The sequence below is a fragment of the Populus alba genome, chromosome 11 (genome assembly GCF_005239225.2).
Source record: "Populus alba chromosome 11, ASM523922v2, whole genome shotgun sequence".
NCBI lineage: Eukaryota > Viridiplantae > Streptophyta > Magnoliopsida > Malpighiales > Salicaceae > Populus > Populus alba.
The window spans coordinates 21,569,786-21,594,117 of NC_133294.1; the positions used below are offsets into that span (position 1 = coordinate 21,569,786).

The 24,332-nt window shown below is 35.2% G+C and overlaps 4 protein-coding genes across 5 annotated transcripts; 1 reads left to right on the forward strand and 3 right to left on the reverse strand.

Moving 5' to 3' along the window:
- Nucleotides 1-36: 36 nt before the first annotated feature.
- LOC118040764 (large ribosomal subunit protein uL6) lies at nucleotides 37-1,507 on the reverse strand. The gene is made up of 3 exons (XM_035047792.2): nucleotides 1,055-1,507; nucleotides 414-536; nucleotides 37-249 (listed from the first exon to the last, which is right to left on the reverse strand). Exons 1-3 carry the CDS (start codon nucleotides 1,424-1,426, stop codon nucleotides 163-165), a joined length of 582 nt encoding a protein of 193 aa, XP_034903683.1. The 5' UTR covers nucleotides 1,427-1,507; the 3' UTR covers nucleotides 37-162.
- A 792-nt stretch (nucleotides 1,508-2,299) lies between these two features.
- On the reverse strand, nucleotides 2,300-9,129 carry LOC118040746 (nuclear pore complex protein NUP98A). 2 transcript variants are annotated; one of them, XM_035047766.2, is made up of 13 exons: nucleotides 8,936-9,128; nucleotides 8,695-8,743; nucleotides 8,051-8,359; nucleotides 6,710-7,378; nucleotides 6,357-6,575; nucleotides 5,684-6,237; nucleotides 5,266-5,350; nucleotides 5,138-5,183; nucleotides 4,661-4,799; nucleotides 4,346-4,462; nucleotides 4,061-4,235; nucleotides 3,766-3,828; nucleotides 2,300-3,281 (listed from the first exon to the last, which is right to left on the reverse strand). In XM_035047766.2, the coding sequence occupies exons 2-13, from the start codon at nucleotides 8,711-8,713 to the stop codon at nucleotides 2,593-2,595; spliced, it is 3,084 nt and encodes a 1,027-aa protein (XP_034903657.1). In that variant the 5' UTR covers nucleotides 8,714-8,743; nucleotides 8,936-9,128; the 3' UTR covers nucleotides 2,300-2,592. The 2 variants fall into 2 exon arrangements, with proteins under 2 accessions (XP_034903657.1, XP_034903658.1); XM_035047767.2 differs by lacking the exon at nucleotides 3,766-3,828 and having other exon boundaries at nucleotides 8,936-9,129.
- An 11,496-nt stretch (nucleotides 9,130-20,625) lies between these two features.
- On the forward strand, nucleotides 20,626-22,740 carry LOC118040754 (WAT1-related protein At3g30340). Its single transcript, XM_035047777.2, has 6 exons — nucleotides 20,626-20,856; nucleotides 21,098-21,160; nucleotides 21,245-21,361; nucleotides 21,481-21,895; nucleotides 21,979-22,130; nucleotides 22,231-22,740. The coding sequence occupies exons 1-6, from the start codon at nucleotides 20,675-20,677 to the stop codon at nucleotides 22,397-22,399; spliced, it is 1,098 nt and encodes a 365-aa protein (XP_034903668.1). The 5' UTR covers nucleotides 20,626-20,674; the 3' UTR covers nucleotides 22,400-22,740.
- Nucleotides 22,741-23,128: 388 nt separating this feature from the next.
- Nucleotides 23,129-23,973, reverse strand: LOC118040766 (uncharacterized). Its single transcript, XM_035047794.2, has one exon. It carries the CDS (start codon nucleotides 23,886-23,888, stop codon nucleotides 23,421-23,423), a length of 468 nt encoding a protein of 155 aa, XP_034903685.1. The 5' UTR covers nucleotides 23,889-23,973; the 3' UTR covers nucleotides 23,129-23,420.
- Nucleotides 23,974-24,332: the final 359 nt, after the last annotated feature.

Genomic DNA, 24,332 nt, shown 5'->3' on the forward strand with positions numbered 1-24,332 from the left:
GAGAGCAATCCCATGGCACACCAAATATTGACAACATAGGCAGAACAATCAAAATTTTATAAAATGAAAGCTCCAGACAAGATCGATGAAACATCTTAAGCACCAGGGTATTAATAGAGCACGAAGAGAACTACCAGATGAACAAAACTAAAACTCCTTGACTCACTCTTCCTCAAAAACAGTTCCCTTCTCACTCACATAGATCCCATCAAGAAATTTGCGGATATCCTTGTTCTTCACGTGACATTTCTGTTCAAAGAAAAAACTTCTTCAGCAAATGAAGAAAAATGGAAGCTGCTGGGCATGCAAGATTCATATATAAAATAAGGTGCACCAAAGTTTTTTGAACAAAAGCATAAATTCAGATACAAAAGTGAACATTCAGGTATGCAAGCATCATCGCACACACGAACCTGATTAATCAAAGCAGCAGACCGGGAGACAAGTTCAATGTCGTTGCCATCTAGGACGAGTTCATCCTTGACCTTTTCAGACCGAACAATAGACACACCTTCCAGCATGTCAACCTTTCTCACCTTAAGAAACCAAACACAAACAGCATTACCAAATTGATCCACCAATAAAAATCATCCGCAAAAAGTAAACATCAGGTTTTTTTACAAGGTCAAAACTCATAACACTGCTGACTGGCAACAACTACTCATATCATATCCATATCCATTGACAAAAATTCAGCACAGAACTACACCAAAACCAAATGAATGTTCTTCCTTTAGATTAATCTCACAACAATATTTCAATACATTTACTATGTCTCAGATCAAAATTGCATTACATCAGCAATAAATAAACAATAGAATCATCTTTGTATATTTGTCATACAATAGCAACATCATTTAAAAATAACCAATAGAATAATCTCACAAACCATCAGCTACCAGCTAAATTATCAACAGTTGAACACTAAGATCTATTTTTTCACTTTCTAAACCTAAAATCAATAAATTAAAAAGTTTTCGAAGAAAAAAGTATCAAACACTAACACCAGCCTTAAAGAACAATTGGTTTCTCGAAAGTAGTAAAAAATTATTACCTTCTTCTCGCCAAGGAAGTTCCTGATCTCGATGGCAGTATTGCTGTTAGTGATGGAGGCATTGATGGGAAAATGAGCATACACAAACCTCATCTTGTATCTGTAGCCCTTGGTAACCCCGGTGATCAAGTTCTCAACGTGGCTAAGGGCTGTCCTAATAGCAGCACTGGTCTTTCTTGACCCAAACCAGGCATCTATCTTGAGCTTTCTCTTCCCTTCCTCGTCTTTGATCAACTGAAAATCAAGATTCAAGTGCTTGAAGTTCCTTGTAAGCTTCCCTCTTGGGCCTTCGACTTCGATGATTCTAGCATTGATTTTGATCTTAACCCCATCTGGGATATCCATCGTTTCAGAAGAGAGGATTGTCTTCATGATTTCTCGGCGTCGGCGGCAGCCCTCTCCAACTCTAGTTTTTCTCCAAGGCCACAAAACCGGGAAAAAACAAAAAAACTATTATATAACAGCGGGCGGCAGCTTATTAGAGTAAAGCAGGGTAGAGTGTTACAAAAAATGCCCTAAAGTTTTTGTATTTTAGGGCCTAAACCCCAAAATAGGATATGGTGATGTAGGCCCTTTTGCTTGGTCCAGTTTGAAATTGCTGGACGGGTTTTTCGGAAGCCCAGCCCAACCCACATTTCTTTCCTTTGTTTGTTCCTTTATTTATGTAAAAGCTTGTTTGATGAATTTTGTTTTGGTTTTTGGAAAATTTTAGGTGCTTGATTTTTATCTATTTACATCAAATTCTTATTTTTTTCTTGTACAGTCTATAGTTTTTGTATTTTCACTTTTGATCCAAAAACTTAATTTCTTTATATTTTACTCATTGGGCTAGAAAGGAGAGAAAAAATCATCTAAAAACAATAATTGTCAACAGTTTAATCATTTTTCAACGAAGAAGATGAAAATTCTAAGTTAACATGAATTCAAAAAAAATATTAAAAACAAAGAAGATATATAGCAAAAGAGCTCAAATAAGTTTATTTTCAACTACATAATATATGTTTTTAAACCCTAAACACTAAAAAGAATAAAAACTTTCCATTATCCATTGTAAAGAAAGGCATCAACCACTTGTAAGGCATGAATTTGTTGGAGATCAATTTTACTATGGGTATCGGGTTATTATGGGTATCCTCACCCCTTGTTAGTTTACAAATAAAATCACCAACGAGTGGGATTTGTGATTTCTTTTAGTGGGATTTGTAAAAGACGAGATTTCACAAAGAAGAGAAACTTGAATAGGAATTTCAAACACAATAAAAGGAATCAATTTTACTAGAAAAAGGAAATCGACCATCCCCCCATTTTGTCCCCTACAAAGATCAGAAACAGTGAAACTAAAAACAACATGCCCGATGAGCAGAAAAGATGAAGGGTAAGAACTTGGACAAGGAAAGGAAGAAGCAAGAGCTAGTGATACACAACCACATTACTCGCGCTAATATATCACAACTTAGATAAAAATCCTATACAAGTCCAGGCCTCCTCGAAAACAAACAAAAACCCTTGCATCACTCCCTCGGGACTGCCTGAAGTTGTCAACAATCTGCGGTAGCTTGCGCATCCCGATCCTCTTCTTCCTCCTCCAGCATGTACTTGCTGAAATGGTGGACCTTGAACTTCCACTCTCCTTTAACAGGGTCATATGAAACAAATTCAGCGCCTTGGTCTTCGGCCTTCCTTTTGAGCATCTCCTTGTATTTCTCTATTTTTGGTCCTTCTGTGAACTGATGTCCAGTCTTTTTGTCAAAGCATTTTATGTTGAGAAGTGTGACCTCAGCGGGCTTGTTGAGACCTTGTCCAACAGGTGGTTTCTTGCTATCATCCATGTACACAATAACCTCCCGGTTATTAAACTGAACAAGGGACTCAAGATCAAGCCGTCGAACATCTGTTTCACCAGAGAACTTGATGCTTCCATAGCCATGCCTTCCAACCACAAAATCCTTAACAAGGCGGCAGAAACCTGGTTTAGCCCTCTCCTTGGCTGCCAGTTCCTGGATACGAGGCTCAGTAAAATAGTCAGAACGTCGCAGTTTTGGCATTAGTGCCTCAATATCTGCTCCATGCTCATACACAATTGCAGCCTCGCCAGCTCTGTGACCACTGAGTGTCATGTAGGACTCCTCTTTCTGAGCTGAATGATCCTCATGGACTCCATTAGGTTTCTGGTTGACTTTGACATGGGGGGCTTGCTCCTTGATTACACCATTTTCAGCCAAATTTTCTGCATAATAAATAGTGATGAGCACAAGCAAACAAAAAAAACAAAATCCATTCAGGGACAATAGAAGCCATACCCAAAGAAAATCCTTCTGAAATAAGCTACAGAAATTAAAAAAAAAAAACTACACAAACCCCAAAAATATATATTTGGGTTTGAGAGGTTAAAATAATGCACAAGACGTATGTTTCATAAGGTAAATTTCAACATGCAACAAATGGAGAACAGCCGTGTTTCCATGGAAAATTGTGCCTATTGAAGAAAATGGCATTCAAAGTGTATACTTCACCGGATGGAAGTCATGAAATCAGTTGTCATACAAAGAAAGTTTGAATATACCACGCAACCTCCCAAAAGATCTTATTAAGTAGGCAAGATCAAACTCTTCAACATAAACTAGCAGCAGCAGTTTTGGCCATGTCAATTTCGGGAATCATTCAGCACAAATGAAGAAAGGGTGAATATTACAAATGTAACAATATCTTACTATTTTTATCACCAGCAGTGTAACCATTTGAGAGATTGGCAAAGTCTGATTCAGAATTTTTTCCTGGATAAAAGAAGGTAATAAGCTAAATTTGGACTGTTAAAAAAAAATTCAGCAACAATGACACTATAATATGATGACATGGAATGAAAGGAAAGTAAAGCCCTAGAGCATTGGAATAACTGGGGCATCATTGCCTATCCCTTCCATGTGTCAATCACAGTTAGCCAGAATATGCCAACACACTACAAAAATATTGCAGACCTGAGGTAGCATTGTTAGATTGGAAATTTACCATTCTCATGTACTGGTGCAGATGCATTCACTGGAGATGCTTTCTCTGCACTTGCCCTTGAAGGCCACTGGTCCATAGGACGAATCACCAGAGCTCTTGGGTTTTCCCTCGGAATGAAAAGAGCATCTGCCTTTGGTGTACTGGGCGTTTCTTCTTCATCACTGAAAAATGGAACCTGAATGCAATAGTTGAGCAAAGAAGCAAGTCAATACCTCTCCATAAATCCAGTTATACACAAGGCAATCAATGGCCATTTTAAGGAACAAATTTTGCAAATCTAATCACCTTTGGACCATCATGCTTAGGGTAATATTTCCTAGCAGGCAACCTAATCCTCCTCTGTGACAGGTGCCAAGAAGTCAATAAGGATGATACTCTAACAGGAGAGGGTTTCTCAATGACCTGATCGAAAATAAAGAGCCAAAAGTCACAGCTATTTCTCCAATTACATTTTATAGACACAAGAATCAATGGCAATAACACAGAATAATAGTAAAGATGAGGCAAAGCTGATTTACATTATGAAAACAAAAAAAAGAGACAAAAATCAATGTAACACCCTATAGTAAACAAGTTCAGTTCAGAACAGGTTATAGTTACAGGCATAGAAGAAATCCCATATTGAACTGAAGGTGTAGTTCCAGCTCGACCAATAGACATTTGAGGCATTGCAGGAAGTGTTCCAAATGGATTTGTAACAGGCACTGGTTGTATAGCAACAGCACTTTGTGGGGTAGACCTGTTAAAACAAAAAAACATTGTTATATGCATCATAAATTGATTAATTACCCAGAAGCTTGAATCTTTTCACGAACCATAAGAAAGAGGGGTAACAGAGCACTATTCACACTGAGTGCACATTTTAAGAACAGACAGGAAGCCTGTCTTAATAAAACAACATAAGCATTGCAGAGCAGGAAGGAGAACACGTCTCCTACGCATGTACATTTAGCATACATGATATGAAAAATCAAACAAACATGCACACAGCAGCTAAATATAGAAAGTGAAGCAAAGACATACAGCTGCCACATGCATACAGACAACTAACTATAGAGAGTGAAGCAAAAAACATACAATTGTCCCAAATTGTTTGATACACCAGCAAAGCCACTCATACCAGCTGAAAAATAGCACACAACTAATGTCAGCACCATAAATTAAATGCTTAAAAACTAAATGATGAAAAAGAAAAACAGAGATACCTGCTTGTGTCTGACTAAAGTTCAAGGCAAAAGCACCTGCATTCTGAGCTGGCTGAGACATTTGAAAAGGTGCTGGTTGAGATGGCTACAGATAAAGTTATAGTTAGTCATAAAAGTTTACCAGATGAGCCAACACTGGAACTTAAATCACTTGCAAATATACACACTCTCCATACAAATCATAACAAGCTACACAAATTGCCAAAAAGGATTTCTGATTTGGAATGTTTGTTATTCATTCCACTTCCACCCATGTACACAAGCAGAAAGAGCTTGAAATAAATGAGGGATGGAGATGAGAATTTAAGTTGCTTGGGAGGTATTAAAACTGATAATGCTCAATACCATCATTTCTGCTCATAAAATGAAGAAATTAAATATGATGATAAAGTACTCGACAACATTAATTGTTACTTACTGTCATTTGATTAAACCCCCCCAGATTTGGAGTTATCTGAGACGGGGTGCTTGAGAAAAGGCCACCAGTGGAAGGGCTACTGAACAATGAACTAGTGGTACTTGGTCCAAATGGACTGGGCTGTGAAAATGCAGTAGCCTGTCCCAGTGAAGGTGTGGTTGATGGGAATGAGAGAGATGGTTGGGTGTTATTAAACATACTAGAACCAAATGGTGAAACAGTTCCTTGGCCTACAGTAGAACTAAACAAGGATGGTGTTGAACTAAAACTAGGTGTACTTGTTGATCCAAAAAGAGACGGAGATGAACCAGCTGAGAATGCAGGTGTTGTTGATGACTGAAAGAGATTGGAAGATGTTGAAGGGCCAAAGGAGGTTGTGTTGAATGAAGGTGTAGGTGTTTGAGTTTTTGGAGCAAACAGATTTGTAGTTGTTGAAGAAAATATATTTGCAGACGTTTGACCAAGTCCAGTTGGAGGAGCAAAAGGATTTGGCTGTGAGGCTGAGACATTAAATCCACCCCCGCCAGGAGATTGACCAGCAGGAAGCGGTCCACCTGTAATTCAATATTACAACATTAGTTGTTGGAGAAAATATGCATGGTGTGTGTTTTTCATTGATATTAGCAATGAGAATAAAAATGTCCAGAACTTTCTGTAATCACAAACAAATTACCTTTGTCTCCCAATTGATAGTCCTCCCACCTTAGCTCCTCATGGCTTTTATCTTTGTATGCAGTCATGGCTGATATCGACAATAATTTCCCAGCCTGTGCACCACCTTCTGCCTCAGCTGTTTCTGCATATGGTGATGCTCTACTTCCAGGACGTTGCGCCCCAAAACCTGACTGGGCAAAGCCATTGTTCCCAAATGGTGATGTTGTACTCTGGGCTCCTACATACCATATCATAAAAATACAAGTCAAGCAATGTAAGCCATTCAAGTTCCTTTTACTCTAGAAAAACAACTCTCATTATCAAGACAGGTCTTGTTGCAAATTGCAAAACAATAAACTTAAAAAGGCTCACCAAAGGGAGAAGTCTGGGCTGGAAAAGTTGATGTAGTACTTCCAAATGGGCTGCTCCCAAAAGCAGAAGCTGATTGGCCAAAACCTGGACTGGATGAAAACGTAAAGGATGGTGATGAAGTAGCCCCGAAAGCAGAAGTAGTTGGTGTCCCAAAGGCAGAAACAGTTGAGTTCCCAAAGGCAGGTGTGGTAGTTGAAGCTCCAAAACCTGAAGTGGTGGAAGTTCCAAAAGCTCCACCAGTCCCAAACAACGGGGAACTGGTAAATGTAGTTCCTGTGCTACCAAAACCAGTAGTCGCCGTTGAGCCAAAGGCCGGGGCAGTGCTTGGGGCACCAAAGGCCGGGGTGGAGCTTGGGGCACCAAAGGCTGGGGCAGTGCTCGTGGAGCCAAAGGCTGGAGTGGTGCTTGTGGCGCCAAAGGCTTGAGTGGTGTTTGTGGAACCAAAGGGTGGTGGTGTGCTTGTTGTACCAAAGGCTGGAGTACTTGTAGCGCCAAAGGCAGGAGTACTTGTAGCGCCAAAGGCAGACTGAGTTGGTGCACCAAAAGGTGTGGAACCAAATAAACTATTCCCGAAAGCTGGTTGTGACTGCTGATTTGTGCTTCCAAAAGGACTCGCTTGAGCAGTAGACCCAAAGCCTCCAAAAGGCTTCTGACCGAAAACAGAAGAACCTGCAAATAAATATATAGAAAGAGTGAGAAAGTGCTGTCCATTTGTAAAACCAGGAAAAAAAACCAATCAGATAAAGGATACTAACACAAACTTAAAGTGTGTGCGCGCATGATTGTTTGAGCACATGCATGTGTTTGTCTTGATATACAGATGCTAGTACGGAAGGCAGATGAAGTTAGCCAGTAAAATCTTGATGAGGAAGAACACAAAGGCAAGAAAATCACCAAGTTAAGAAGAAAAACAAGCGAGTACAAGTCTGCTACAGAGAGCAGAAGAGTAGCCAAAACAAATGCACAGGTAAAAAATGAAATAGTAACACATACTGCATCATAATTAATTAAATCTCAACATCTACCAATTTCATTGAAGAAAACAAACAATAACGAAACAATGAGCTGAAAAACTAGGGCGAAACAACAACAAGCATTCAGATTTTAGAAAAATAACCAACATGCTGTGCAACCAAATCACCTCCTAGAACACTTGCTTTTCTAAGGAATTGAAAACTTGTCTGCTATAAGACTTCCAAGACAAAAGTTTACGACATCTCTGAGTTAGTCAACAATCCATATACATTTACTGTACAAGCACAACACTCTTACTTCTACATAGAAAAATCATAACCCAAGAATAGATAACGGGTGGAAAAGGAAATGAAAACAAAAACTTACCACCAAATGCTGATGATGACGAAGCACCAAAAGCAGGGGTACTGGACGCTCCAAAAGCAGGGGTACTAGATGATCCAAAAGCAGGCGTTGAGCTACCAAAAGCATTTGTTGCAGAGAATGAAGAAGTTTGGGGTGTGCCAAACATTCCAGTTGAAGTGCCCCCAAATATAGAACTCCCTGTTTGTGCACCAAAAGGAGATGTCGGACTACCAAATGGCTTCGGCGCAAAAGGATTGTTACTTGCATTACTGGTCTGACCAAAAGCCGGCTGTGTTGTCCCAAACGGACTATTCGATGATTGTCCAAAAGCTGTTACAAAACACAAATTTCAACTCTTTAGCACTCACATTACCCATACGGAATCTCACTGATAAATAAATTACACTCCCAACAGAACATGAGCCAAAATTATGAACATAGCACGTCAACAATCACCCATCCATGTATTCGCGACTCAAAAAATCACAAAAATATGCAATGGCAGCACTGTAATTATAATAAGCTTTAAGTTCACTTCCATTCCGTATCTATTTCGTGTTTCTTTCATTATTTTTCGCCTCTTTCCTCTAACTCAAAAGAAATCCGAATTCAGCATTATAGAAAAAAAAAATTAAAAATCATTAAAATCATAAAAAATAACTTACGATTGCTAGCGCCAAACATCCTTCCTTTTATTGACCAATCCTCTACCTCCTGCACTCAAACAAAATCAAAAGTAATCATCGCTAATTACATTACTAATCACTGAATCAAAACTGAATGCTGAACATAATCGAAATCGATAATGTTACAATTAATGACCGATTGCGACAGAAATTCAAAATTACAGATCGAAAAGATAATAGAGATTAAGAGAAAATTAGTTAGGGTTTAATGGTTGGTTACCTGGAGGTGGTAACGGAACTTAGAGGATTAATTTGGATCTGAAATAGAGAAGGAAGGAGGTTGGGGGGAGGGGAGGGCAGGGAAGGGAAAGGAAGGGTTTGGGTGTGTAAAATAGAGTGGTGTTTGCCTGTTTGCTGTTTGGCTCTTTCCTTTTTTTTCTTTTTTCTTTTTTTCTACCTTGCAGAGAGAGGGGCTATGCTGAGTTGAGCAACATTAATGAAAGTAGTTTTTTGAATGTTATTTTTTTAAAAGAGATTATTTGTTTATTATTAAAAAAATTAATTAATGAAAAATATTTTTTAGTTAAATAAAAATTTAGTTTTCCTTCTAAAAAATTTTTTATTTATTTTTAATAAAACAAAATTAGTGTTATGAAAATTTTAAAAATATATTATTATTGATTAATTATATGAAACTCCATTTTTAATTTTTTTTCATTACCATATATTTTATGTTGAATTTTTTTTTAAATTATTTTTTATAAGTTTTAATTATTATTATTATTATTTTAATTGAAATTTTTTATTTATTGATCTTTATTTTTTTATTTTTTTATTTTATTTTAAATAATTTATTAAATTAAGTTTTATTTTCAATTTCATTCTCTTTTAAATTTTTTTATTTATAATATTTGATCTTTATTTTTTTATTTAATTTTTTATTTAAAATAATTTATAAAATTAGATGTTTTTATAATTTTATTTTCATTCAACTTTTTTATATGTGAGATTTAGTTTTTATTTTTTAAATAAATTAGAAAAGTATATATTAATAAATTGTTTTTTAGCTTATTTTTTATGATATAATTAAGTGTTGAAAAATATTTTTTAATTTATTTTTTATGATATTTTTAAATATAAAAAATAATTAATTTTTTATAAATTTAATTTTTTTAAAAAAATTATTTTTGTGCAAACAAACAAAGCATTGTGAGGGACAAATAGGAGGGGTGAAAGAGGGTGACAGAGAGAGTAGCGTTGTTTCTAAGTCTGCATAAGGAATTCAGGACCTTTTTGGTAATTGTGGTAGAGAATAGCGTTAAAGTGCTGTCAATACAGAAGAGGTTTGGAAGTGTAGTTTTCTTGTTTTTAAAGTATTTTTTATTTAAAATTATATTAAAATAATATATTTTTTATTTTTTAAAATAATATTAATTAGAAGAAAAATAAATTCAAATTTGGACAAAAAAAACAAGTTAAATCTTAATTTCAAATACCCTCTAAAAGTAAGACGTGATTTAGAGTGTGTTTGGAAGTACAATCATACCTCGTTTTTAAAAAATTGATTTTTTTCTTCAAATTAATTTTTTTGAATCGTTTTAATGTGCTGATATCAAAAATGAATTTTAGTATATGTTCGGGGTGGTGATGCAACCACTATTTCATGAAGTTTTGAGTTTTTTTAATTTTTTTCTCAAAATAATTTTTTTTAGATCATTTTAACGTGCTAGTATAAAAAATAATTTTTTAATGCATTTTTAAATTACAAAAATAATTTTTACCACTATCTCACACCCCACCTTAAAGAGACTTAAGATTTCAATTTAAAATGTAATTTTTATAATATTGTTTTGATAAATTAGCCGCTTATCGTGCTCTTGTTTTACAACTCGTGTAGCTGGTTGAAATTAATCTATTTTAAAATGATAATATTTTAAATTAAAATTTTAAATAATTTTAAATAATATCATTTTAAATAAATAAAAATTCTCTTGGAGTTCATGTTTTATTTGTATATCATCCTAATTTAGCCGAGTAAAAAACAAATATGGTTCAAATCGGGCTACACTTTGTGACGGGTAAATAATTTTCTTGTCCTTAAATTTTTATTCAAATGATAATCAATGTAATTTCAACTTTATAGTAAATAATTTGGGAGCGATTTGGAACCTTATATATTTTGTTAGGAGAATTTCAACTCGATTCCTAGAGAAAAATGTGATCGATGGAAGAGAATTACCTTTTATTTGAGAAAAAAATGCATTCATCTCTACAAACATGATACAAATATCATTAACTATCTATTATCAGCAGGTGATTAGTCGAGTTGGTAACTTCGGTTTTATTTCGAAGAAATAAATAAATTAAATAATCATAATCATAATAAAATAAAAACCTTGACAATCTATTTAATAAAGAAGAAGAATAAAAACTTAATAATCATAACCATTACGCATAAATCTTTTAATTTGATTGTTTTAAAATTGAACAATATGACATGGTGACTTTTCTTCTCTCTCTCTTTGTTTTTGTTTTTTTAATTTCCACTACATTTTTAACAAATAATGTCATGATATCTAGAATCATAATTTTTAGATCTAGTCCAATTCAGGGTTTGGATTTTAGATTTTAACCAGATTAATTTTTTTAATCAAAACGACATTGTTTTAGTAAAAAAAAATATTAAAAATCAACAGGTTGCAAACAGGTTTTTGATTGGGTCTTACCAGGTCAACTCGTTGGGTCAGTTGGGTCATACTAGGATTTTTTTTAACTCGGTCTGGTTTTAGTCCTAGATCAACTGAGTTTTAGGTTGATTTGCTGGACCGGACTGGATTTCAAAACTATGATAAACGGTGTTAAACATATAATCCTTGATGGTATTCTTATCATTGTGAATTTGCCTTACTTAATTGTTATTGGTAGATTTTATGTAATTAGTTTTATGTTTTGCTTCCAAGAAGGCATTACTCCATTTATTATTTATGTTATTTTTATTGAAAAAATTATATTTCATTGACTTTTTAATGATATGGTCAAATTTTGTCATCTTTCCAATTATCTTTTATTTGAGAGTTAAGTATTTTCAAATATAGTTATAAGATATGGTATGAGATTTGATCTAGCTCAAGTACAAATCAACCCACGAGTTAACAAATTAATCTATTTTTTTAATTAAAAAATTAATTTAAAAAAAAAACGCATTTATGAAAAACTCTAGATCACCTTAACAAAAGATATGCCTGCTTTGATAACTATAATTTCAAAACATGAAAGGAGCATTTGAGGCATTGTGGGTAGTTATTCAATTATTAATGTGAGCGTGTTTGGCATTGAATTTCGACCTGATTTACATCAAAACTTAAAAAAAAATATTTTAAATTAAATTTTTTATGTTTTTAAATCATTTTGATGTGTTAATAAAAAAAAACAATAATTCAATGCATTTTCAAGTAATTTTTTTTTTTAAAAAAAAAACAGTCACTATCACATTCTCAAACATTCTCGTAATGACTATTGGTTAGAGAAAAGAAAATGAAGGAGTGAAATATCATTTGTAGGCATACAAATAATGAAACAAGTAGCGTTATTCCATAGTTCATATGTGTGGGTGTTTACGTAATTCTGTAATGTATTACATAGCTTTAACTTCTTGTCAATCTATTCTTTAGCGTAGTGGTTCACCTTCAATTTTGCTAATTTTTAATTTTTTTTTAAATTATTTTTTCATGTTTTTGGATCATTTTACTGTGCTATTGTTAAAAATAAATCTTAAAAAATAAATAAATAATATGTTAATATATTTTCAAGCAAAATCACTTTAAATGACAACATTTATCATTGTTCCAAACAACCTTGAACATAGACTATGACAGCTTAGTAGATTTTGTTTATAAAAAAAATAAAAAAGCAAAAGGATTTGAATTAATTTTGTTGTGTCATAAAATTACCTAAGATAACTAGTTTTCAAATCCATACTATTACTAAAAATTCAACTATAATATTATTAAACTTGGCTTAGCTCAATGGATTTATCTAATGGTTCAGAGTCTAATCTAAACTGGACTTTTTTAAACTAATCAAATTAGAGCGATTTAACAACTCAATCTAATACCTAGTTGACTCGGATAAATATACTCTATGGCTCGATAATCTTCCCTTAACTAGATTAATCCCAAACCGACTCTTATCACCATGCTATTTGTTTGTTTTCTGTAGTTATATATGTAGACTATAATCTAGGTGTTGTTTTGAAGGGATTAGTGGTATGATTAACATATTTCCGTTCCACATAAGATTTTGAATTCAGGTCATGTTTATAATCAATCATACAACTTCATTTTCAAGACATTCCTATGTTTTATACCTTAATTATGTCTGGTCTTTCATACATGTAAAACATACAATATTCTTATCGAAAAGTCAACCTATCTCTATTTAATGTTATTTGTATGAAAATATCAATCTCCTCTAGAATCATTATCTTATAATAACTTACATTTTTTTTTTGGGGGGGGGGGTTATTGAAAAGAGAAAGAAAATCTAAATTTTAGTTGTATTCTGATCATAGTTTTAAAATTCAGCCAACTTAGAGCTGAAACTGAGCCGGATTGAAGAAAAAACATGAAAAGAAAAAATCAGATGTGACCTAGCAACCTGGTTAACCTTGCAAGACCCGGTTGCAACCCATTAACTTTTGTTTTTATTTACCGAAACGACGTCGTTTTGATTTTAAAAAAATTTAACCCGGTCAAAATCCGGAACCCGAGTCTTGGATCAGGCCGAGTCTAAAAACTATTATTTTGATGATAAAATGATCATTTTAAAGGGTTGTTATTTTTTTTTTTTGAGAAAAGTTTTAGTTGCAGTTTGTTGATAAGACCGTTTGTCTCTGTGTTTGGTGCAAATTTGAATTTTTTTTTTTGTTAAAATTGAGTTCAGTTTGTACTTTTTGGATCGTTTTGATATGCTGATGTCAAAAATGATTTTTAAAAAATAAAAAAACATCATTGACATGTATTTCAGCACGAAAAGCTATTTGAAAAGCAACCGCTACCACACTGCCAAACACGCTCTTAGGATGCAGAAGGCTAAATTGAGTTTGATGGTCAAGTAGCAAGTTCAGAAAATTTAAAAAGTTGATAGAATAGAAGTTGAGGGACTGGTTTGTAATTATTCTTAAAATAATAAATAAAAAAACACTGGGACCCTACAATTATTATTTTTTACTTTTCATTGACGGGTACCCCGTGATTATTCAAGTGAAGGAACTATATACTTTATCACATAATAATATTTGATTACATGATATGATAAAAAATAACATTTGAATGATCATAACTAATGATATTTTACAAGAAAAGAAATAAGAAATTAAAAAAAAAAAACTTTCAAAAATATTTGTAATTAATACTAATTAACCCATTAGCCCAAATGATGGCTAATTAAATTTAATTTTTGAATCATGAAGTTTAAATTTCCTGAAATTAACTCGAACTCGTTATCTTTTCAAAGAAAGGCGAAAGTACACAACCAAACTTACTAGCCACTTGGTATGTGGACTTCTTCGTTGCATCAAATTATTTTTAATTAAAAACAAGTTATTTAAAAAAAATAATCTTTTTTTAAGTCAAGTCCATTCAGTTGCTGGTTGACATTCAGGATCGACCAGGCAAATCTTAATTAATTTTTTTAAAACTTGTATGAGATACTAAAAAGATAGGGTATTTATTTACATGATTGCTTTTACGTTTCATAAAAACCATAACAATAACCAGCAAAACAGAGTTTAATAACTGTGCATTATACTACCATATTGGATAATGATTCATCGCACGGATTGTTCTAGCAATTAAAAGCAGCGAATTCAGTAATGTTGCAAATATTTTATTCTTGTTTCGATGTAAGCATCATGGCCTGCAATACTCAGTCTAGCTGAGCTTATCATTTTCTCACTTGTTCATTTATGGGAACCAGCAGGTACCTGCATGGTTTTAGCATTGTAAAAACCAGCTCCTTAGACCCTGACACGGTGCTTCCATCTGCTAATTGCTCTTCAAGTGTGCAGCCTGACATGATTGCGAATATTTCCCACAAAAACAATTCTAAGAGAGAGCTGGCATCAACAGCTTCTAATATTACTCACGGAATTGGAACTGTCAATGCTATTCAGGATCCTGGTGGTTCAGGATCAGGTAAGGGTGACCTTGTCTTAGATCTTGATCATGGTGACATGATGGCAGTTCATGTTGCGCCAGCTCAGTGGAGTCAACGATGCCAAACTACAGCAACAGCAAACATGGAATGGCCTAGTGAACCAGCATCATATGAACCATGTTTATGATCAGGCTGCTTTGTTTACCTCTAGTCCTACAATTGCTACTTCTGCATGGCCGCTTTCTGCGACAACTCAACCAAGTTTTGATTCAACGTATCCGTATCCGGGCGCCACTGAGCTGCTTATGAACAAGATTAGTCGAACGATGACAACAAACACGCCATCACCTCAAATTGATGGACCAACAGAAGGTGTTTGGTCTGATGAACAACAATTCCTGCACTGTGATAACAGTGGTTGGACAGGTGCTAATAGCAGCAGTTGGGATCCTTTTCTCTTGTATCCTCAATGCTAGGATGACATTGTCATTTCTCCGTCTTCTGTTGGTGTCTATAACTTGAAGCCAACAACAATTGCCAGCTAATCATTATTTTACAGTGCACTATAAACTCCCACCTATATATAGCTACGGCTTCAAGTTCCAGAAATTTTTTCTTTCCAGGGATTGATCAGTGATAAGTATGTGTAATTTTACCTTTACATGTAATATTCTAAAGTATCTTTCACAAACTTTTATTTATTGGAGGAATTATATTGCCTCTACTATGAAGTTATTCTCTCTATTTTTAATCACAAAAAGGAAACAATTCCCTCTGATAGCATAAAAGAATAAAAAGCATCGTATTGCTGATAGCTGTCAAATACTTAGTTTTATATTTTTCTGAGAAAGAAATCTTATCAGACCGGAAATTCTTGCCCTGCAGCTTAAGCACTCAAATTTATAATTTATTTTCTTTACTATCAAAAGGAACAGGAATCCTGTGCAAGCAATGGTAAGGCTAGCAAATTCTAGAACACATACAAGTCGTAGACAATGGAATAACAGTTCATATCCTGAAGTTTGAATCCCTACCATAAAATCCAGAACTGGCTTTCTTACTCACAGTAAGTTATTGATCTACCATAACGTGTGAAGATTACGATAATGTATAAATCTAGACCATAATATGTGAAGACTACGATGATGTTGTTTCAGTTGCATGTTGCAGTACTTCATAGCGAAGTACAATTGTTAGAATTTAAGTCCATAAAATAAAATAAAAAAGAAGATTTAGATTTCGCACTTTTGAAGCCTGGAAATGTAGGATGACTGTAGTTTCCTTGTGATGATCGTCGAAACGACAAATATCTGACTTAGTCCATGTTACTAAGAAGCATGATAGGGAAAGCTAGAATGGCCCTGCAATTAAAAGCCAAAGACATCAGATTAAGAAAATAAAATAACATGGTGTTACTTCATTTGGACCTGGTAAGATATATGCTAGCAGTATGAAATATTTCCTTGTTCTTGACATGGCGTTTTTGTCCCAGTGCAGGGACATGATAGAGACCGTGCGAGCCCGACGAGGTAAATTAAACACGATTTTACTATTTATGATAGTGTCTGAAAGGGAAATCCTATAGCAATCTGAAATGACTACAGTTTTATCTTCTCTCTTGCTCCCTTGGGAAAGGACAGAAGGGATCAGGTAGTTGAGGGTCTTAATCATCATCAACGTTGACAGATTATCTTAATGTGTGTTTTACGCGGGGTGCTCAAGTAATGTCACTAAATACGAACGATAATTAACAAAACAGATTAAACTTTGAGAAACTCTATATTCGTTGTTGAGGGCCTTGAGGCTGATTACCCATTCTGTCATTGTTGCTGTTGGTTGATGAAATGGCAGCTAATACAACTTCCATGCAACTACCTGACCAGGATTCTCTAATTAAGAATTAATCCTGTGATTAACTAGATATCAGGTACCTGATAATACTTCATTAGAAGAGGATTTCATACACTAAAATGGAAAAGAAAAGGAATACGAAAGCTATCTTTGAATTAGATTAGTCCTCTTGGAAACACATAATAAGGAAGTGATGATCTTCTTATCCAATATGCTTAGGATTGGAGTGTTTGAATAGTAGATAATTACACATTCATGTTAGTATTCCACTCTTAAAAACCAGAAGAGCAGAAAATTAGTCGTCCAGGACTCAATTCCTACAAAACAATTCTTTTTTGTAGGGTTTTTTAGATCTCTTTCATGATTGAGTCAATGATTTTATAGTAAAAGGTTGTAATAAATAAATAAATAGGTATAAAACTCTAAAAATAAGAATATTTGTTCTTGGTCTTTTGTGATATATGCTTTGAGAATATATGATAAGAGAATAAAGATTGTAAATCCCTTACCTAGATGGTTTGAAGGGTTTTTATAGCCCTTGTATTACGAAACATGTCCTTTTCTTTCTCATTGGGCCAAAAGTCTTTTTCTTATGAATATTTTAGTAAAGAGAAAATCTCTTACATCAACATTACTATTAATGGGAATCATCTTTTTCACATTTTTAGTGTTGACAGACAAACAATAGAGCTATAAAAAAAATTTATGTCTTATTTTACACAACTTTAATGTGGATGAGAATAACTCTTTAATAGCATTAATGTCAATTGAAATACATTCTTGGAGGATTTTTACACACTTACAGGTGTAGGTAAATAATTATCCTAAGATCTGGTGTTATGTCAGATTCACATTCACTTAAGCCCCGTGTGAGCATGAGAGATTTGGGTGTGACATCTTGCTAGAATTATAGGCATTTGGGCTCAGCATGTAGTTGAGCTTAAGAATATTGGGTCTAGCATCTCGTTAAACTTATAAACACTTAAGCTTTGTATGCAGCTAATTCTAAAAGGGATTGGACCTGACATCTCACTAAACTCACAAACGCTTGAGCTCTGCACATAACCAAACCCAAAAGTGTTGGGTCTAACATCTCATTAGACCTATAGATGATTGGTGTTAATGTGTAGCTAAGCCTAAAAAGGATTGAGTTTGACATTTCATGAAACCTGCAAGCACTTGGGCTCAGCGTGTAGCTGAACTTAAAAATGTTGGATTTGATATCTTGCTAGACCTATAGATGCTTAGGCTTAGCATGTAATTGAACTCAATGGTGTTGGATCTGGTAAGAGAACTAAACCCATGTCACCCGAGCTTGCTATCATGTCTAGCTTATACATGTTAGGTCATCACCCTGTCTTTGACCCTTCCATTTATGGGCCTGAGTCATATAAAATATGTTGATCCATCAGTAGCCCCCAAGTCTTTGCATATTTAATACACAAAGACTTTGAAAGGTCATCTTTAATGAAAGACTTTTTACTTTCCTTATAAAATCTATATGTGGAACTGTTGGGATTCTTGTGGCCAAATGACTTTTCTTTATTGGAAGAGATCCCTTGGGAAACAAAAACAGTGTCTTATCATTAATGCAATAATTGAGTGAGCTTCTAGAGATCAGAGATGATGAAAAGTCATTTATCCGACGGTGAGAGTGAAATAATGTTTCTTTTATAATCCTATATGTTCATCTGTTTTGTTTTTTTTTTACTTTCTATTTTTGGAAACTTTGTAAAAGTAGATTTGAAGATTTTTCTTAAGCAAGTTTTACCCTTTTCCTTTCCATGAGAAAAAGAAGCTATCATCATTAGATACTTTCCTTTTAACAACTTCCTCTTTTATAATCAAAACCAAATGAACCCTCATAGAATCAAACCTGACCCTAGGAGGTTAGGCATTGCTTTCTCTGGCAACGAGTTTAGGTTTCATCTAGGAACTGGAGGAAGCGGTAAGGAACAAGGGTCCACCAAATTGGGCCTCAATCCTTCTATTTGTGGGCCTAAATCATATAACAAATGTCCATCCATCAGGAAGTGCCTTCATATTTAACACCTGCTAATACCATATGTTCTGAATCTTATCTTAAATATTCAACAAATCCATTCTAACCTGGCTAACTTGTATGTTCCATCACAATTTATTACTTTCCCGGAAGAGATCACCTGGGACATGCTATCAGCTACCGAAACACAGATAGTACGGCCGCACAAAGACGATAAGCAAATGAATGGCTTTGGCCCTTCCTTCAGAAAGTTGTCAGTAATTGGAATATAGAATCAGGAACAGGTACTTCTCGATGCTACATTATGATTGGATAAAAAAAAATGAAGGTGCAGGAGGGGGTGCTGGGGCCTTAACCAAAAAGCTCAAAGATGGAGATAGTTGACACATTCAATATCTTGATAGTGTCAAGGCATCTCTTAGCGAATCAACACAACAGTATTCCTCCTATTGCCTGCTCAGCAGCAGCCTGGTGAGGGTAAAAGTTCTCTCCATTAGTGATGAATAACCACAATAACTTTTAGCTCTTAAGATCCCCCATTTTAATCTGCACTCAAAAGAGTACAATCTGCCAGGATTACATGTGCCGCATTCGCATTGAATATTTACTGGCCAGCTATGGAGGAATAAGTACTAGCAACCAAAAGATTGGAAAGAATGACAGAAGTGAAATCTGATTTTGAGCATGGGTGGAAGCCATGAATGACTTAAGTGAGATGTTGGAGGGGAATACTTTCAGATTGGAGTACAAATCTAGGATGGAATACTAGGAAGACAGGAAGGTGCAAGAAATGACTCAGGCATTTCATGAAGTGGCACCGACAATGGACAAGTTAACTCATCAGCCATAGGAGTGTACAGTGTTTGAGCTCAGAATCAGTTTTTCTTGCGAGGCCAGGAAATAGTGGTATTACGTTACCCTTTTGTTGTATAGAATTTGCTGCATTATAGCCTTCATTTCAGCCTAATTTAGAAAAATAAAACAAGTTATTTTTGTAGAAATTAAATGCAGTGCTGTATTTGTGATTGATGAAATTTAGGCATTTTCATGGATATACAATTCTATACGCCTGAATGCAGAGTATGCTAGCCATTTTGTTTCAAAAAGATGTCGTGATGTGTGTAATGTAAATATTCTTACAGAAATATTTATGGAAGATGGAATAGGTTCAAGTTCAAGAAAAGTCTTGGGTTACATAGTGATTAGTGATAAGAAAACTCATAATTTTCGATCTCTTAACAAACACGATTAATAAAAATTTTAAACAAATTAGGAAATCTAAAATAATAATAAAATTAGTACGAACAACACTTTCTAGATCTAATTTGAAACTTCTTGACAAAATTTGATCCTTATAGAATTGTTTTAGGACTTGTAAACTTTTTAGAAAGATAAACCAATTAAAAAAATATATTAAATAATAAAATTTCAAATTAGAATTTTTATGAGGTAATACTATGGGGGCAAAATTATATATAGCTCGTGCTTACTGTTTTCTTTATATTGTTTGGGAATGCTTCATGCAGTATTAGATGCTATAAGCAGGAGATCTCCACTCAAAAGATGCCATTAAACTATATTTGGCAAGGCTAACATTAACAAACGAAGAACATCATCCGCGTAGATAAAGTCTAGAAGAAAATGCAAATGAAAACTTCTGGCCAATAATCTACTGCTTCTGCCATTTTCGGGGATGAAATCACGCATTGATTCTTCACTGTTTTTGTATGAGCCATGCTAGATGATTCTCTTGTAATCTCCATTTTTTGGAAAGTATAAGTCAAAAGTGTAAAGAAGAGAATAAATATTAAACTATTGTCAAAGTTGGTTGCTTAAAGCATTGATGTGATTTGAAGAATTTAATCTTGCTTTCTTCCCACTTATTCCTGAGTCCATTTACTTAGAGCAATAAATCTGTGCATGAGTTGTGGTGTCTGATACAGAGAATTGGTTAGCACAGAGAGAGAAAAGAGAGGTGTTACTCTACTTCCTTCAAGAGTGCTCAATTCAATGGCTGAATTCAACGAATGGAAACCTTTCATTGCGATGATAACAGTTGATTTTTCCTTTTCCATTGTGAATATTCTTCTAAAGAAAGTCCTTGATGAGGGGATTAACCATTTGGTCCTTATCACCTACCGGCTTTCGATTTCTGCTCTTTTCTTGGGTCCAATTGGCTACTTCTGGGAAAGGTAGTAGCTCTTTAGGCCAACATTCTGCCTAGTTTTCTTTTGATTTCTTGACTGTATAAACTTGTGCTCCTCCTCAGAATAGTTCTATGCAGGCATGTAGGTAGGCAGGTAGCTAGCTAGCTAGGATCAAATGTTCGGCGAAGTTAATGAATACGGATAGAAGATTTTCTTGTAGCATTAATTCTGATACTACTTTTGAGGTATTAGAGCAACAAATCTTATAAATCAAGCTTGCTTGCAGGGGTAGCAGACCAAAGCTCACCTTTCGGATCTCATGTTACCTGTTCCTTAGTGCCATTGTTGGGTGAGTATTGTTTAAGCCTTTTCAAGTTTCCAATGTCCTTGCCATTAACATCATGGAAGACTCCTAACTAATTATTCCCTGCAGGGCATCACTGACACAATACTTCTTCCTTATCGGCATTCAATACACATCTGCTACATTTGCGTGTGCCTTCGTCAACATGGTTCCTGTCGTTACATTTATAATGGCACTGCCATTCAAGTATGAACAACAATTTACTTTCGACTTCCATGGTTCTGCAAAGTCTAGTGTTCTTACATCCTAGGTTCTTACATCGTAGGTTCGCAGCTTTAACTCTCTTTTCCTCTACTGCCTCGCAGAATGGAGACTGTTCATATAAAATCCAACAGTGGCAAAGCCAAAACACTCGGTGCCCTGGTGTGTGTTGCAGGTGCCATACTGTTGACTGTTTACCGAGGAGCGCCACTGTTTAACCATTCACCCGATCGAGCTGCAACTCGAGCCATGGATCATGGTCTAAAGCTGAGCCATGCTAGAAGGGCCGAGAGATGGACCTTTGGTTGTATAGCTTTGCTTGCAGGAACCTTGCTGTGGTCTTCTTGGTTTGTACTCCAATCACATATTGGCAGGAGATACCCCTGCCAATATTCTAGCACAGCCATTTTGTCCTTCTTCGGTGCAATTCAATCAGCTGTTTTATGCCTGTCCACTAAAAGGAGCCTCTCCATATGGATTCTGAAAGGAAAGATAGAGATTATAACTGTCCTGTATGCTGTAAGTATAGCTGGAATCAAATCTCAATGGTACTACAGGTTTATGATGTCCTCTCATACCAAATGAACTACTGGTTTATGCAGGGAATGATTGGATCAGGCCTGTGCTATGTGAGCATGTCATGGTGTGTTAAGAAAAGGGGTCCCGTCTTTACAGCAGCATTCAGTCCCCTGGTTCAGATAATGGCAGCCATGCTTGATGTCCCCGTCCTCCATGAGGAGCTCTATCTTGGCAGGTAATCTTGTAGACCTTTCTGTTTCTATTAATATCTGACTGATGAATAGTACCCTATACTACCTCTGTTTTTTTTTCACAAATGGGATTTCAATGAGCAGTTTGCTGGGATCCATCTTTGTAATCATTGGCTTATACATTCTTCTATGGGGTAAGAACAAAGAAATGCAGAATCATGCAACAAGAGTAGCTCAAGAAGCTGAAGAGTTCAAGGAACAAGAACCCCCCGTACAAGTCATCACTGTCTCTTTTGATTCAAGGCGTCATTGAGGCCAGTTATATCGTGCTTTCCACTTTCCAAGAAAATCCATGTTCGGCACTAATTGTACTTTCCTTCAAATTTTCACAACATACGAATAAAATTCAAAGAAAATACTTTCAGCTTCATTTCTACTCCCTGCCTCAAAGAAGAAATGGATGGAGGGGGGGGGGGAAAAAAAGGGATAGGAAGTACTATGGCGGCAAAGTTGTCTGCAAGTTTTGTCTTCGGTGGAGCTCTATGATCAAATTTACAAATACTATTGTATCATTAAGCCAAAAATTCAGATTTTGTAGGTGGCTAGGCATGTACAACATGTTAACACAACCATTCTGACACCCCAAGTCTCATTTTGGAGAAGAATGCTGTGCAGGATATTGGAATATTACTTAATGGATGGCATTCCTGGTGTGGAGTCCCTCTTTTTGTGCTAGGCATCTGTGCTTAATCATCATGGATCATGACCTACAAGTTTGTTGGGACAGAGAGACTCCACTCAAATGCTGAAGCACAACTAGACTGATATAAAGCCATCGATCGCCTCCCGAATGGGATACAAAGAACAAGATTTTAACTTAGAGAATTGCTAAGCTAGGATTAGATCTCGTTTGGACTAGGCTTTTATGATGCAGTGAATAACAACCAGTTATTCTCTAGTGAAGGACTTGGATTTTGTGAAGGGAAAAAAGGGAAACAGTTCATACATTTCGGTTTTCGGAGACGAGCAATTACTATAAATATCAACTTAATATCAATTCCAATGACTTCCATTGACAGTAAAATAAATACTTAGCCATTCTATGTTCGACATTTAATAGCTAAGATATTACAGGCACGCCATCATTCAAATGTAAATCACACCATACATGATTTTTTAAACTTTATTCTGATCCTTCTGAAATACTGAAAATCAAACGTGTAGCAAGTTATTTCAACATGCAAACCTAAACCTTTTGAATATAGAGCATTATTGAAGCACAGCTTCATTCCTTTTGCACCTCCTGCTTCAATTTTCCTTCCTTACTGACCTGATCAATCTGAATGGTCAGAATGATTTTCCTCCTTTAATCCCTTGTCTTTCTTCTTCCCCTTCTTTCCATGCTTACCAGGCTTGAGTCCATGAGGTTCAAAAGTATCCGAAATGTCCATATGAACACCAGGATCATTAGTGCTGTAGTGGCTACCAAACATGATAGAATTGTTAACAGCTTGGAAATTGCTGTTAACATAAGTACCTGATGCCTCAGGCTCACCAAATGACTCCCCATCAGGCAACTTCTTACCTTTGTGATCATCCAACTCACTTCGCATTGTAGATCCTGTGTTGGTTCCAGCAAGAGTAATGATTCTAATGCCATGATCATCCTCATCAGCCGAGCTTTCCTGGTTGTGGAGACCAGCAACGCGGTTTGTTATGACATCCACCATGTCTCTAACTTCGCGGTCGGGAAGTTTATTCTTGTCCCCCTCAGAGGTTGGCTTATGTTCAGGAGGAGCCATGATTTGGAGGCTGAAAAGGTTGGGGCTAGCTAGGAATGCAAGACAATGCAGGGAAGTTCAAGTTATGGAATTTGGAGCTGGAGCTAGAGGGGTTGCATTGAATTTAAGAGGAAGTGTGAGGGACCAACTGTTTGTTAGAATAAATTAAAGGGTGGGAATAACTTAGATGACAATACAAGGATATGATTTATTAAAGATGGAAAAAGAGAGAGGATTACTTGGCAATTGGTTTTCCTTTACAATTTTATTTCTTTTGTTAATCACAAGGCTCAATATTTTTAAAATCAAACAAGGCAGACTTAGAATTCTTTGAAGTTACAGGTTAATTGGGTAGTTCAAATAAACTTAAGTTGGTCCTTTTAAAAAAATAAAAAATAAATTATCAATAGGATGCTTTGTTTTAAAATAAAAATCATCATGTTTTTTATTTAGATTTTAATTGAA

Bases quoted from the DNA above. Each gene is read 5' to 3' on its own strand.
- LOC118040754 (XM_035047777.2), top strand. From the start codon at position 20,675: ATGGCTGAATTCAACGAATGGAAACCTTTCATTGCGATGATAACAGTT. The intron at 21,896-21,978 runs GTAAGTATAGCT...TGGTTTATGCAG, and splicing joins TTATAACTGTCCTGTATGCT to GGAATGATTGGATCAGGCCT. The intron at 22,131-22,230 runs GTAATCTTGTAG...TTCAATGAGCAG, and splicing joins GAGGAGCTCTATCTTGGCAG to TTTGCTGGGATCCATCTTTG.
- LOC118040766 (XM_035047794.2), bottom strand. From the start codon at position 23,888: ATGGCTCCTCCTGAACATAAGCCAACCTCTGAGGGGGACAAGAATAAA.
- LOC118040764 (XM_035047792.2), bottom strand. From the start codon at position 1,426: ATGAAGACAATCCTCTCTTCTGAAACGATGGATATCCCAGATGGGGTT. The intron at 537-1,054 runs GTAATAATTTTT...TGGTTTCTTAAG, and splicing joins ACTTCCTTGGCGAGAAGAAG to GTGAGAAAGGTTGACATGCT. The intron at 250-413 runs GTTCGTGTGTGC...TTCTTTGAACAG, and splicing joins CTGCTGCTTTGATTAATCAG to AAATGTCACGTGAAGAACAA.
- LOC118040746 (XM_035047766.2), bottom strand. The intron at 6,576-6,709 runs GTGAGCCTTTTT...TATGGTATGTAG, and splicing joins AGCCCAGACTTCTCCCTTTG to GAGCCCAGAGTACAACATCA. The intron at 3,282-3,765 runs GTAAGATATTGT...TTTATTATGCAG, and splicing joins CACTGCTGGTGATAAAAATA to AAAATTTGGCTGAAAATGGT.